Source organism: Pavona decussata, unplaced genomic scaffold (genome assembly GCF_977016875.1).
Source record: "Pavona decussata unplaced genomic scaffold, jaPavDecu1.1 SCAFFOLD_219, whole genome shotgun sequence".
Taxonomy (NCBI): Eukaryota; Metazoa; Cnidaria; class Anthozoa; order Scleractinia; family Agariciidae; genus Pavona; species Pavona decussata.
In genome coordinates this window covers 2194730-2210000 of record NW_028145624.1, presented here as the reverse complement: position 1 = coordinate 2210000, position 15271 = coordinate 2194730, and the positions used below count along the sequence as shown (strand labels likewise).

The 15271-nt window shown below is 39.9% G+C and overlaps 2 protein-coding genes and 1 pseudogene across 4 annotated transcripts in view; all 3 read left to right on the top strand.

Annotated features, from left to right (window-relative positions):
• Positions 1 to 15271, top strand: part of LOC146459469 (uncharacterized) — a 283723-nt gene that overhangs the window by 79055 nt on the left and 189397 nt on the right. The window lies entirely within an intron of this gene.
• The window catches only part of LOC146459476 (chymotrypsinogen B-like), a 116633-nt gene that overhangs the window by 76062 nt on the left and 25300 nt on the right, over positions 1 to 15271 (top strand). For 2 of the 3 annotated variants that reach the window (XM_085089401.1, XM_085089404.1), the window contains one exon: positions 41 to 173. The exons of the other annotated variant lie outside the window; for it this stretch is intronic. In XM_085089401.1, coding sequence (XP_084945527.1) covers positions 41 to 48 — 8 coding nt within the window. In that variant the 3' untranslated portion in view covers positions 49 to 173. Of the gene's footprint in view, positions 1 to 40; positions 174 to 15271 lie in introns of those variants that run through there. 3 annotated transcript variants of the gene reach the window in all.
• LOC146459479 (uncharacterized) lies at positions 10542 to 14673 on the top strand (annotated as a pseudogene).

The window sequence follows — 15271 nt, the reverse complement described above, 5'->3', positions numbered from 1 at the left end:
AATAACTTGACCATTTTGATTGCTTTTTGTTTTTCGGCAGGTTCTTAGATGAGCTTCTCTGGCGTCTACCGCCAGGGTCCGTTACTTGAAGACGTGGGTTGATGATAAAATTAGCTGATACTGACAGACAAAACCCATACGAGGCAATAAAATAAGGGAGAAAACGTATAGAATGTTTTTGCTTCTTCTCTGTGTATACGTATGTAAGTTCTTTTCCTATAAGATTAACTTTGTATTAATGTCGTGGGAACTTTGACTTTTTGTGGTTGTTCATGAGTCCCAAGGTTTAAACCCTTCCAAAATCAGAGGCACAGATTGAATCATTTGAAATGATGAGGGCCTAGCTTTTGAAACTGTCAACGAAGTAATTGCATGCTCTCTTGGCCACTACTTCGCGTTGTCAAGTTTCAGTGGAAACTTTGTCTGCTCCCAATCGTCTTCTCTTCAAAGTTTAATAACAGGCCCCTAAATGCCCAAAAAATTTAAAAAACATTTTAGCCCGCTTCCATCAAGCAAGACGAACATTGTAAAGAACAACAGGTAGCATGAATAAGTGAATGACCAGTTGTGCACGCAACTTAAGAGCTCAGATCTGCCTGAGAGAATGGGGCAAGCTTTGAAATGAGGGTCGGCCGATTTTGCTCAAAAATTGGCAACATAGATACTGTGAGGACTTGTGCTATATACCAACGTTTCAGCTTCAATGACCTTTTTTGGGCTGAGTTCTAGATAACAGCCTTGTGGAGGTCCCCTGATGCTGATTTTTTTGTCTAATTTTGATCACTTTTCGTTACTTCGTCAACAATACTAGATTATTATTCAGTCAAATCAAGAGTCGTTGTTTGTCATCTCAACTCTTGAACTTTCTTTAGCTAAACTCAGTATGGGACACAGGAATATTTCTGTTAAATAAGTCAGTAATCTAAAGTTGTGGCTCTTATCGGGATATAACGACAAACCAGATATATCCCAACTTTAAGTCCAATTATCTTTGACGCTCACTTTTGAAGTAATAAAATTCCAACATAGTCGTAAAGTGTGTCCCTAGCTATTTGACAATCAAGATGAAAATACTAAGGTTAAGCCTTTTTCACTTTACAGCTATGCTTAGAAGATACTGATAAAACCACTTCAGGTCACATCCCGCTTTCCGTACTGACTAAAAGGATGCTCAACACAAATGTGCCAGTAAATTCTACTATTCTGGACACTAAAAACTTACATTGAGTTTCGATAGCTGTCACACTCTTATGAGCATCCTTTGTCCCTTAATGAAAATCAATTTGAAACAAATCTAAAGTTTGGATTGTATTTTAAAAGCAATAGTTACTTATCTTGCTGTTGCTGTTTTCTCCATAACATGGGAGAAAAGTTTTTGCCCCCCTAGTTGGTGCCTATTCAGCTGTGAGATTTGTCCCTGCGTGACCTGCCATGGTGTGAAAATTCGTTCAGTCGTCCTCTGTTATTTACTTCCTCATCGAATTCCAACAACGGATCGTTGCCATATTGTGACCTTTCTTTGGATCCAGATTAATAAAAAAAAAACATAGTATTTTCTACAACTGTACGGCAGAATGTATACAAATTTCTTTCCATTTTTGTTATTCCCTGTTGTTTATGGCCTTGAAAATTAATTAAATTGCAATAGACTTAGATAATGCTGGGTATCCTTTTAGTGGTAGGCAAACAGGAATGTGACCGGAAGTAGCTTTTTCGGTATCTTCTTAGTATAGTTGTAAAGTGAAATAGGCTAAACCTTAGTATTTTCCTCCTGAGTGTCATCCAGTTAGGGCCACAGTTTACGACTATAATTTGTAATTATATTATATGAATGTAATGGGCCTTATCACGGTTTTCGACGCCATTTTGACAAGTAGGCAAACAGGCTCGAAATAACAGTTTTTTGTATGGAAATCTGATGTCAAATAGGAAAATTGGAAACTTTTGGCACTTGGAAAAGGATTTTAAGAAAAAAGTTGGAGGGATAAAGCTGTGATAGAAAGCGTCCAGTCGTGTTTTGAGCTTTCCATACATTTCCCTGTATTTTTTCCCGCGAACTATTTTTCAGTTCACGGCTGGTTCGCTATACAGACAAATGTATGGAAAGCTCAAAACACGACTGGACGCTTCTGTCACAGCTACATCCCTCCAATTTTTTTCTTAAAATCCTTTTCCTAGTGCCATAAGTTTCCAATTCATGAATTTTTCAGAAGCGATGTTTTATGAAAACTTTTTGACATCGGATTTCCATACGAACACTCTTACTCCTCACAGGAGGAACTTGAAAAAACTGGCCAATATTTTCAAGTTGTAGTCCATTTCCATCCTAGCCATCCCCAGCAAAATATAGTTAATACTAGTTTCTGTGCATTATTAGGGTTATTGTTATTTTGACGATTCCATCGATTCAAATGCGTTTTTTGGCTATTCAAAGTGACGCAAAAAATCAGTGACACTGCCCCTTTAAGATTGCTGACGTGTTTAACAGAAATATTCCTGTGGGCTATAAGTTTTTCTTAAGAAAGTTCAAGAGTTGAGCTAACAAAAACTGACTCTTCATTTGAGTGAACAATATTCTAGAATTGTTAAATTTTTCTTTAGAAAAACAAGCTTTTTAAGCTGGAAAATAATTCAACCAAGGCGAATTTCCCGTTTGCATGGAGACAGATAATTTGTTCCAGTTTCTCCCCAGGCCCACTCTCCGTTTATACACTCGCTCCAGACGCATTCGTTGACAGACCAACCAAAAAATAAGATTGTTTTGCGGTCTATGGATTCACAGAAATCCTGTTTACTCTCTACACACAAGACCAAGTCAAAGTTGTCAAAAAAAATCTTGCAAGGGTGCAACTAGCGTTAATTCGAGTTCACATTGACGTCGAAAGGCACTGCAAGACTGGGGAAAATGAAATTACTGTCACGGGTTATCATTTACGACTAATGAACCTTAGGCTGCCTTTCATCTTAGCAGTCATTTCTAGAGCCTCAAAAGACGTTTTGATAAGAGTGTTTACATCTGAAATTTCCCCTCGAAGCAACATCAAAGGGACGGAAACTCCATCCATATTAGCACTTTTTTTGTTGTTTTGTTTTGTTTTTGTTTTTGTTTTTTTTTTGGATTCAAGTTTACTCGTGCTCTTTCTCGCCTCAAGCACCCATATCTTGGTCAATATCACAGCAAAAAGCAATCAAACTTCGTGGCTCCTTTAAAATTTATCTGTAAAAATTTCCTGTCATGTTATTGTTCGCTTAGCCAGTACTTCCATGGCAACTACATTTTTTGATATCCATGCTTTCTTTTTTTCGAAAGATTTAATTTTCTACTGAAACTTTTCGTGTAAACCGTCGCACTTTTCATTTTGCTAACGCTTAACGTTTCTTTGTTCGCTTTGATTCCGTGAGTCAATTTCGAAGTATGTATTGTAAGGCTTTGAAATCCAACAGAATTTAAAATTCTTCGGTGATCGATGTAACGTCATTGGCCTATCTCGTACAACCTCATTTTTGCATCTTTTTATATTTTCTAAAATACTCCGACTAAAAATAGAGATCAAATTTTCTTGATTGACATTTTCCTTCAAATCATGCCGTGTAAATTAACAAATCTGTCAGATTTAACGCCTGACAAAATTTGTCCTGCTCCGAGGCAGGACGACGGCGTCTTTGAAGTTTGGTAAGCCTTGACAAAATTTGGTGGATCTAAAAATCAACGGACGCACCTGTCTCAGGGAATCGGTGACAGATTTTTTTGCAAAATAAACAAAAAATTGCCCAGTGCGTCCGGGCCCTTATTCTCTACAGACTAAATCAGATTATTCTGATGCGTCGTGAAAAAAAACATTTCCTCCTTTTTTTTCACTAATTAGTTTACGACCCCGAACTTTCTAACAAACTGAAAAAAACATACCTTTTCTCAAATTTATCGAAAAATCTCCATACTTGCACTAAATGATTGTTAAGTTATTCTCTACAGATTGAACAAGAATATCCTGATGCGCCGTGAACAAAACATTTTCGCGTGTTTTTCCCTCTAATTGAATTTAAAACTCATTGACTGTACATGCCCGAAAGTTAACGACTGAACCAACCAACCAACCAACCAAGTGAAACTGCACCATTGCTATAACTTGTTCATTGCGCATGCGCGCATTCACCAGTTAAAAACGACACGAAGAACAGATAATGCATCAGTCAATTTCAGAAGTGCCAACACTGCTCCCCTCGCACATTAGTGGGGCATTTTTCGTGGATGGAAGAGGGGAGGACATTAGTCTACCCTCAAGGCATTTGACTGTCTCGTCATTTGCTCCTCACAGCACTGTTCCTTCCTTTCAATGAGAGGTTCTTCGACAAAGACGGTAAACTTTTCTAAGGAGGACAAGATGAGATGGTAAATCCACACAACGAACGATCACCGGAGCAATATTGAGAAAGAGGCTTAAGACTTCTTTGAGACTCGATTAGAATGTAGGTATGCCCTGAAACTACCAAATTAACTTATTTTTATGGCTCTACCAGTGGGACATTTGAACAGCTCGTTTGTCCAAGACGTAGGGCATTTGCTGGTTTGTTTTCAAAAAAATCTAATGGCCCGAGGAGGGAGGGCACTGCTGGGAATGTTTGATCCATAATACTTACTTATAAAAAAATAGATTAGTTCGCCCACATAAAAATTGAAGAAGTTCAAAGAATCATGACGTAGTCGATTTATTCTTTATGTTTTACTAGTAACTAAAATTTCTTGTTATATCTTGTAAATTTCCTCAAGGAAGAAAGAGAGAAACCATGGAGTGAAGGATTCTACTTTATAGGGTACTCAAGTACCAATCTCGTTCCCAGAGTCTCTAGGAACGAGGGTGCTTAGGTACGCGTCAAAACAGCACGAAAACGAAAAGTAAACCTCCCCAAATACCACGTGAGCGACTTGCTAACATAACTTGCTACCGGCATGCACTGTGCACGACCATGCACGACCAGAATCTGAGGTTCTCTGTAAAATGTCTACTGAATAATTTTTACGCACAATTCACTTCTTCCAGTCTACAGTTTTAAGCCATTTTGTTGGTTAAACCTGTAAAACCCATCATTATCTTCACAACCACCGTACTGTTAGTGAAGTAAACGTCGTTATGGCGAACATGAATTAATTAGGTGCGCAAAGTTGTGTGGGATTCCTGATTAATAAAGCATGGCGGATTCAATTCAGTTGCATGTTATTTGCATGTAATAATCCTATTTAATCGGTTTCAATACGACGTTGCAATACAACAATTGGCGACGAGGATCAAGTGTTGTCTTAAAACCGCTTGAATTATATGGCCCCATCAGTAAAAATAGATGACCAGCTGTCAAGTATACAATTTTCGACCTCCATTTCGATCCTTTAAATGTTGGAAGGCGGTGGCGAAGATGGATGAAAAGTATTTGCTTGTATGGGGATAGTAAGGGCCTAATAATTCAAGCAGATAAGACAGACAACAAAGCACAACGAAGAGCCTTACTCCGTCATTCGGCTGGGGAAAATGTTTAGGAAATCCTCGAAACCTTTGATGACACTGGTGGAGCAGAAAAATACGAGAAAAACAAAAAAGCCTTGAACGACTATGTCATTCCCAAGATAAATTCGAACGACTATGTCATTCCCAAGATAAATTCGGCACACCAGAATCATGTCTGTCGTAGTATGGAGCAGCAAGATGGCGAAAGAGATCAAGTCGTTCAGCGATGTAAGTCACACGAATTGCGACGCAAATTGTTAGAGAAAGGTGAAAATTTAACCTTGGCGCTTTTACTTATAACAGCAGCAACTCACGAAGCAGTTCAGTGTCAGTTGTAAAGTATGGAGGGTGGTAAGCACATTGTGAATTCGATACGCGACTCACGTCGAGAGGCCCAGCAACAAAAACGGAAGGAATCAACCAAGGGATAAAAACTACCATGTTACAGATATGGAACTGTAGGACATTTCGGGCGCGATCCTAAAAGCCCTGCTACAAGAAAGACTTGCAAGAAATGTGGATTAGCTGACCACTTCGCCCAGAAATGTATAACGAAATCATCAAAACCGGCCAAACCCAGACACAGTGGGAAGTCGAATAATGGAAAGAAGAAATTCAGGTTATGCAAGACGTAGATGAAGGAGACAAGGAAGATGAGTATGCATTCATTGGAAATCAGTGTCAAAAACAGAAAAAGTAATGGTGTCTATTGGTGGCGTTCTAGTTTAAATGGTGATAGATTCAGGAGTGCGCACTAATGTTATTGACAAAAAACTTGTCAAAGCTTAAGCAAGAAAAGATTGAGTCTGTGTCCAAGAAGAGTAATAAGAAGCTTCGTCCTTATGGTACTAAACATCCACTAGAAGTCCTTGAAACCTTTTCAGCACTGACAAAAGTAAGTGAAACTGAAGTCAAGACTGAATTTGTTGTCATTGATGGCGAAGGAGAAGTACTGTTAGGCAGAGAAACCGCTGTACAATTGGGCGTGTTACAACTTGGTGTCACGGCCAGTCTATTCAGTGAAGTGTGAATTAAGAAATCTTGCGTGACATCTTTGAAATCTTTGAAGGTGAAGGAAAATTGAGAGACTACCAAGTAACACGGCATGTGGCTCCAGAAATACTTGCTGTACGGTACAGCCAGTCAGGCGCACCTCATTTAATTAGTCTCCGAAAGAAAGTGAAGAAGAAGATTGAAGAGCTAGTTGCCATGGACATAACAGAACCTGTAGAAGGCCCAACTCCCTGGGTTCGTCCAGTTGTGGTAGTGCCAAAACAAATTAAAATGATAAAATACGTCTGTGTGTAGACATGAGAAGGGCAAATGAAGCCATCATCAGGGAAAGTTACCCAGTACCCACAGTAGATAAAGTACTCCAAAGCACAGTGTTCAGTAAACTTGACCTGAAGTGGGTTTATCATCAGTTGGAACTTCTCTTTGATTCCCGGAGCATCACAACATTCACGACCCACTGTGGACTGTATCGATACAAACGCCTTATGGTTGGAATTAATTCAGCCCCGGAAGTGTATCAACATGTCATTCAGCAAGCATTGCAAGGTTGTGAAGGCGTAGCTAACATCTCTGACGACTTTATACTTCATGGCAGAAACATTGAAGAAAATGACAAGAGATTGCAACAACTACTAGAGAAATTAAAGAGAAGAATGCTGAGAAATGCAAATTTCACATGACTCAGATGGTGTTCATAAGACTCGTGTTAACCGTTAAAAGCATCGGCCTCAAGCCATCGTTGACGCAAGAAAGCCACAGAATGCCTCAAAAGTCAGAAGTTTCTTGGGAGTAACAAATTACAATGCTCGATTTATCCCAGATTTTGCTACATTCGCTGAACCATTACGCAGATTAACTAAGAAAGGTGTACGCTTTGAATTTGGAGATGAGCAGAGGCTGCCAAGTGCCGAAATTCTTGGATATTTCGACAACGATGGCAAGACTCTAATCGTAGCAAGTCCAGTACGTCTAGGCGCAGTCCTCATCATGAAGAGCAACAAGGAGTGAAGGGAATCATCAGTTACGCAAGTAAGAGCCTAAGCGACGTGAAAAAACGTTATTCACAGACAGAGAGAGAATCCTTAGCAATTGTTTGGGTTGTGAGCGCTCCCATGTGTGCCGGTACGGAACAGAATTTGAACAGTACACAAACCACAAGCCGCTAGAAACGATTTACGCTAGCAGATCAAAGCCATGTGCACGAATTGAACGGTGGATCCTGCCATGCAACCATACAAGTAAAGTATATGTCAGAAGCGCAGAGAATACCTATCCGTTATCCCGTTTGTCTCAAGCCGAGGGACCTGCAAAACCATCATCAGCACACAAAATTTCAGATGACTTTACCAAATTTGTAGCAGTAACTGCTACTCCTAAGCTATGACAACACGTGAGATTGAGGAAACCTCCGAAGAACATAAAGAGTTTGTCGAGTTACGAGTGTGTATAAACAATGGAAATTGTAAAGGAGACAAGCTCAAGCACTTCTCTAAGTGGCGAGCGGTGTGTTATCGGGAAGCCGATCCTAAATCACCTTAAATTGTGATGTCAAGGGAGTTGAGACCTCAAATACTTGTTCTTGCCCATAAAGGACATCCAGGAATTGTCAGTATGAAGCAAAGATTGCGGTCAAAAGTAAAGTGGCCTGGAATTGACAGACAAGCTAAAAGATTTTGCAAGACCTGTCATGGCTGTCAGCCTGTAAGCAGTCCATATAACCCAGAACCGATCAAATCAACCCCTCTACTAAGAGGCCCATGGCAAGACCTGGCAATTGACCTGTTAGGTCCACTACCGTCAGGAGACTCAGTGTTAGTCGTGGTAGATTACTTCAGCAGATTCTGTGAAATTGAAATAATGCGGTCCACAACATCCGAGAAGATTATTGAATGTTTGGAGGAGGCTTTCACAACCCATGGTTTGCCACTGTCAGTGACCATTAATCAGTGATAATGGACCATAGTTCCGTTCGGATGTGTTTGAGCGATACCTAGAAGATTGCGGCGTAGAACATAGGAAGACTACCCCTTTTTCACCCCAAGCGAATGGAGAGGTCGACAGACAGAACAGATCTCTTTTGAAGCCGATGAGAATAGCACAAGCTGAAGGAAAAGAATGGAAGAAGGAATTGCGCAAATATCTGGTGGCATATAGGTCGAGTCCTCACACTACCACGGGTGTGAGCCCGGCTGAACTGTTGTTTGGAAGAAAGATGTGAACAAAATTGCCAGAATTGAGGGAGGAAGTGATAGCAACTGAGATGCGAGACAGAGACAGTGGAAAAAAAAAACAAAAGCAAAGACGTATACAGACAACAAGAGGAATACTAAACCCTCAGACGTCAGTCCAGGTGAAAAACTGCTGGTGAAACAAGAACGGCAGAACAAGTTTTTTACACCATGTGCACCTGGACCCCATGAAGTTGTTACCAAAACAGGAAACAGCGTTATTATTGAGTCACTGGAAGGGGTTCAACTGAAGCGGAACACCATCCATGTAAAGAAGTACGAGGAATTACCATTGGGGAAGGACGAGAAGATCCCACTACCTGTTGACATTGCCCCCACAGAACCTGAGCAGAACAACGAATGGCCAAAAGCCCTATATTGTCAAGACCAACTTGGTTTAGTAAGTTGACAGAAAAGCCGGTTTAGAGACTTTGTTATGACCTGACTGGCTGGGTAGACTAAAGGTGAGTGCAGTAACCGAAAGGGGTCCCTCAATTTATATCCAAGAGTAATAGGAAGAATAATCGTAATCTAGATCTGCTCCTCTGAAGAGTAGAGACACGGCAAAGTAGTGCGACAAATGCACATTATTTCAAGGAACAAAAATCTCGTCACTGGTTCCACGTGTGCAGGCTTGCTTTTACCAAAACGGTCTTCGTTCCATTTTTTGTGAAACTTTTTGGAGCGTCTGTATCTCTTCCCAAAAAATGAATTCCAGCAGCTCTGAAACTAGTGTCTTATAGAAAGGGTTTACGTCGCGCAGTCTCATATCATTGTCTCGCAAAAAGTCGAATTTACCATCAAGCGCTCCACTTAGTTTTTGGTCACGATATGCCCACCACTAGCAAACATGATAAGTTCTGTTTCTTCCACGTGAGTTTGGAAAATTTTCCTAATTTCAGTCTCGCGACGTTTTCTTGATTTTAATGCAGCCCTTATGCACTTGTTTTTCGCCGGCGAATGCGGCAGGCTTCTAAAAACACAAAATTGTTTCAGCCGCCTTCTTCATTATCTTACCAACTACAGTTGAATCAAACACTTCAAGGGTGTTCTCAGTATACCAAGGCATTTGCTAAATGATTCATCCGGCGCGTGTGTAAATTATTACACAGATAACAGTATAGGGGACTAATCTTTTCCATCAAAACGCGCACGAGGTTCATGCTTTTCTCACTGACACTTACGACTCATCAATGATACAATGTGATGAACAACGTGATAAGTAGAGTATAACACAGTTCACAAAGGAAAAAGCTCTGAATGATATGGAGCTTATTGATACTGCGAATTCTGCTGTCATTTTGGACCATCAGCTGCAAAATGGCCACTCATGGTAAGCAAGGCATGTTCTCGAGACCAATCGTTACGTCTTGTAGAAGTTTAAACGTTTCGTAGTCATGCAGTCTTTCAAAATTTGGAAGGTACCCGGTGAGGGTAAAAGGAGCAATGAGTTTGCGGAAAGGCAGGTGGCATGACGCGCGGAATGGCATTATTAGGCGAAATACGCTTTATGCGGGGAATAAATTGACTAAAGAGCGCGTCATGTTTTCGCGCCAATTTTATAAGAGCAAGCCTTTTGGATGCTGAGGTATGAAGGCCCGTTCTGGTCAAAATAAAGCATTTAATTTCCACTTGTCAGTAAATTAATTTTTTCACTGTTTGTAATTAATATTATGTACGTCTGAAATTATTTTTGTCCAAGGCCAAATGGTTAAACTGCTATTAATTAATTTTTTTGTACTTCATAATTATTTTTTTCTAAGGAGGAATTAATTTTATGTTCCTCATGATTATTTTTGTTAATTTTTTTCTGAAGTGAGCAAAATAAATTTGTTGAACGTAGGAATTATTTTTGTGCTTTTTTTCCAACAAACCTTTGCGGCCGTGCACTTGCCATGTGCTTTGTCTTTGACAAACAAACATGGCGGGTAACAACAGCTCTGACAACTCGGATTCTGTTATTCGCATTCAGTCAATTGCACAAACAGCAATAAGCCAGATCAATCACCTTGTTTCCCTAGTTGAGCAGAGAGGCACAGCGGCAACTGCTGAGAACGTTTCGTTAACGGCGCAGAGATCGACTCCGAGAGCTGGCACGGGTAACGCTTTGGAGGAATTACGGAGGCGGTTCCCTACACTTTCGAGAGGGACAGGATCCAGCAGGGCTAGGAATTCTTGAACCGGAAGGTACGAAAGATCTTTTACTTCTCGACCTTATCCAAGTGTAAGACGCTCTGCTGGTCGACCATTGGCGTCTGAAGTGGTTTCAAAAGATGTTATTATACTGGAAATTGGGAGAGAAAAGGTACCAACCAAATCCGAGAAGCCCGAATTGGAAAGTTCTGGAAGAATTATCTCAGGTTTTGACATCAACAGAAAATGGGACGCCAAAACACTGCACAAAGAATTGTCGACATTGCTAACTGGTGAATTGGAAGGAATGTATTTCGAAATTGTTAAGAACTGTGGCGGTACTTTGCTAAGACCGAATCTCCCACGAGACAAGGAAATTGATTCTAAACTTTTACTCAAATCTATTGCTCCGTCTGGGTGTTTGTATTTAAGACTATTAGAAGAGCTCCCTGCATCCATGTTGGATCCTAGTGGTAAACTTGTAGAAACTTCTCCCTTTGATTTTGAAGTAGAAAGAACTGACGTCGTCTGCTCAAGTGATGCTGCAAGTGGTGAAGACAACCTGCTCATCGATTTGACACAACAAACTCCTTTGTATACTTCTCATGTGGGCAGCAGATTGTCTGAACAAAACTTGCACACCAGTGCAGATCTCTCTGAAACAAATGCAGGATCAGTACTCTCTGTAAGTGACAGTCAATCACTATTGGATTCTTTTGATATCAACTCCATTAAGCCCAAGGTTTGAGTGACCCTGTAGAAGTGTTAAAATTTCTACAAAAAGAGATTGTCACCGGCAGACAGTTAGAAGTCACGAATTGTGATGAAACTATTGAAGGAGAAACAAATTACATTACTGTTGACAGGGACAGAATACTGCAAACAACATTTAGTGAATTGCAGTACATTACAAACTACAGATTGACATTTCAGGTTGACTTCATGGGAGAGGAATGTGTAGATCAGGGTGGACCACGTAAAGTGTCGCGTTCCCAGTGCCGCAGACACGGGGTGTTGTGTACTGGAGTTCGCCAGGTCAACCACAGTGAAGTACACGGCAAGGGCAGCAAGACTAATGCGTTTATTAGGATCAGGCTGAGCCGTCTATTTACAATACTTGCGGTGAAAACTAAAAAGAATACAATTGTCTAAGTCTAAAGAAACCGAAAAACTACGAATTCAACGCCGTAAAAAACGAAAGGAAAGAATACATGGAATTTTACAAGCATAACTTACGTCTGATCTTGACTCCGGGGTTAAGAACAAGTTACTCCACGTTCTCTTAGAGACTCCGTTAGAAATAGCTCCGTGAACTCCTTACAGTTTGAAAACTCCTCGCAACTGAGAAACGTGCTTACATAAAAAGGATCTTAATACATGTCTTTGACGTAAAGGAAATAACAATGAAAAAAGCTTTGTGCGGCTAGCCAAAAAACGGATATTCGGTAATCATGCAATCAATAAAACAAAGCTACAAACATAAAAGAACAAATAGTCCCTGAGTGTTTCTAAAGAGCATTGTTCTTGTCAGGAACGTGACATAAAGAATGGATAAGACTAATGAACCAAGCCATTAAAGAAAAATACTTTGACCAAGGCTTGAGGCCACTTTTAGCACAAGATTACTTTTTTGTTGGAATTATGATGGCAGTTGCCATTCTCCAAAATGGGCAACTGCCTGTTTTTGTAGAGGAGAGCATTTTGCAGCAAATTGTCTCTTCTGAAGAATGTTCTGATCCATGTGTTCGCCAAATTCGACAAGGGCTAGAAGAACTTGGAATGCTGTCAGCTTTACAGCAGCTGCCAATGCTTGTTTACCTCCTGAGACCTCAAGCTCAGCATAAAATGAGTGTCACAATGCTGCTGCAAATTTTGAAGCCTCAGTTTTCAGAGGAGGGGTCCAATGCACTCAAAAAAGAGAAAGACATTTATCAGCTCTTTGTCAAATATGTTCGAGAAGTGGCAGCTTCGAGGAGGGTGTGTGGGGAGACTACCCTGGATTTGAGTCACATCCTTCAGTTTGCCACTGTTTCAGCAGAGGAGCCAGTCCTTGGGTTCAAGCTTGCACCATCATTGGAGTTCATACTACCCACAGAAATCAAAGCTACGAGTCATCAAGGATCAAGTGAAGAGGAACACCTATCTGTGGAGGGTGGCTTTCTGCCTTTAGCTCATACCTGTACTAATGTTCTTGAGTTACCAAGACCAACAAATCAAATTCCCTTACCTCCCGTAGAGAGATTATTTGCTTTGTATGATTTAGCATTCTCACAGCCTTTCTTTGGAAAGAAGTAAATTGCGTTCATTCAGACTCCATTTTGACTCTGAACTGATAAGAAAACATTTACTTTGGCAAGTTGAGTTGTCTCAGGGTTGAAAGGAAAAAAAATCCCTATGTAGAAAACCTGAACTTTATTCACATGTTGCACATTAGTTTTCATTTCAATAGTTACACAAGAACTAAAAAACTGAAATTGCAATTTGAAAGAAGTGGAATGGTACAACTTCAAAAGATAAGGGGATCATTGACATTACATGTAGTTGACATTTTAATTAGATTGGATATATCCTTTTTACATTTCATGTAGACCAAGTGTTTCTATAGAGTTAAGACATGCCTATAAATATAATTTTTATGAATATATAGGGGATGTAGGATTGTTAGCTTATGTATCAATGACAGCAGTGTCATCAACATTACATCACCTTGATATTAGAATTTTGAGCTTTTATCAAGATGGTGAATAGTTAATCCAACCTACATTTTTTTGTAATTTTCTATATTCATATATTAATGGCACTTTGGTAGCCTTTGTTTATGTATGCTCCTGCTCTTTCTCTTGGCAATTCGAGTTATCTGAGGTGCATGACAATTAGAATTCAAGAGCTACTCAAATGCTTGTTGCCTTTTACAATTACTGTTAGGTTACTGTTGGTTAAATACAATAAAATTAATACATGTCAAGTTTTCTGTGACTTGAACTGCTATTCTAGATGTCATTTTTTATTTTGAATGGCTCTTACCATCTTGGTATAGATATTCTGTTTCATGAAAAAAATTGTAACGATATTCAGCTTCTGAGTTGAATTTGTATATGTTTCAACTGAAGGAAGACTTCTGAATTAAGCAATAATGAACAAATCCCTTAAGATGGACATGCCGCGTCAAGCAATAGTCAACATTTATCATCAGTTTGGGGTGACATGGGATGAGGGTGGTGGAAGTACATGCAGTCTACATCAAGTCCACATGGGGCTTTCTTGTTCATCTTAAATTACCAGTAAATAAATCATGATCAAAATCCCTTTTTTGGTGATCATGTTCTACATAAGATAGCCTTTTAGTAGTTCCTTAGCATTTTAGTGAGAATTCTAATCACACCCAATAAATTACTTTCCGTTCACTCCCTAGGAAACACTATACATTTATTATGGCCCCGAGGGAAACAGTTAGCTTTGTTTTCCTGAGAGCCCTGATGTTTCCCTCAACTTTGTCTCAGGAAACATCAGGATTCAGGGAAAACAAAACTAACTAGTTTCCCTCGGGACCCTACATTAAGTGCTTTGTTATATATTTAGACTTTCCCTTCAACAATCACAGCAAAACAAACAACAGTTGTTGGATACAATTCCGCAGTTGTTGCCCTCTCAGTAACTGAGAGGGCAACAACTGCAGAATTGTATCCCGGTCGGGATACATTTGTATTTGATCAGGGGCACATGACCAAGAATCAACCAATCACAGTGCTCAATTTGTTGAGTGAAAGTCTAGGTATACAACAATTTAAGTTATCCGTACATTCCTGTGGCCTACTTCATCTACATATATGTCATAAATGGAACAAAATATATCGTGTAGACTGAAGAGGAATATTTTTGTTACAGTTGTTGCTTGATTCTTTAGGCTACAAGAGTCTTAACTAGAGAATAGAGACATGTGATTAATTTCAACGCTCTGCAAATAAATATGCTTCCCGCTGTTTCCATCGTTTGACAGGGGGTCTGGAAGCTGTGAAATCCGTCCATCTGAAAGGTTGATTAATGGTTGGGAAACATCTACTTGGTAATCTTCATCTTCCTCTGCTAGGACGCCATTTGGATCAACTCCAAAGTGTTCAATTTCAGTTTCGCCCAATGCAGTATGCCCAGAATGCAAGTTCTCCAGCATACCCCTCTCCCACATTTGCAGTGGTGATTGGTTTCTTTCAGTTGATACTGGCCGATTATTCATTTGCCTGACAAGCTCCTCGAGAGAATTTTGTATTCTCGGAATGTAGACATGGTGCAGGCTGAAAATGTGTACATCGTTTAGAACATCTAAGTTACCTTCATCTTCTAGCTCTCCAAAAATGCGATAATAGAATACCAACACACCAGAATAAACATCACGATGTGTCC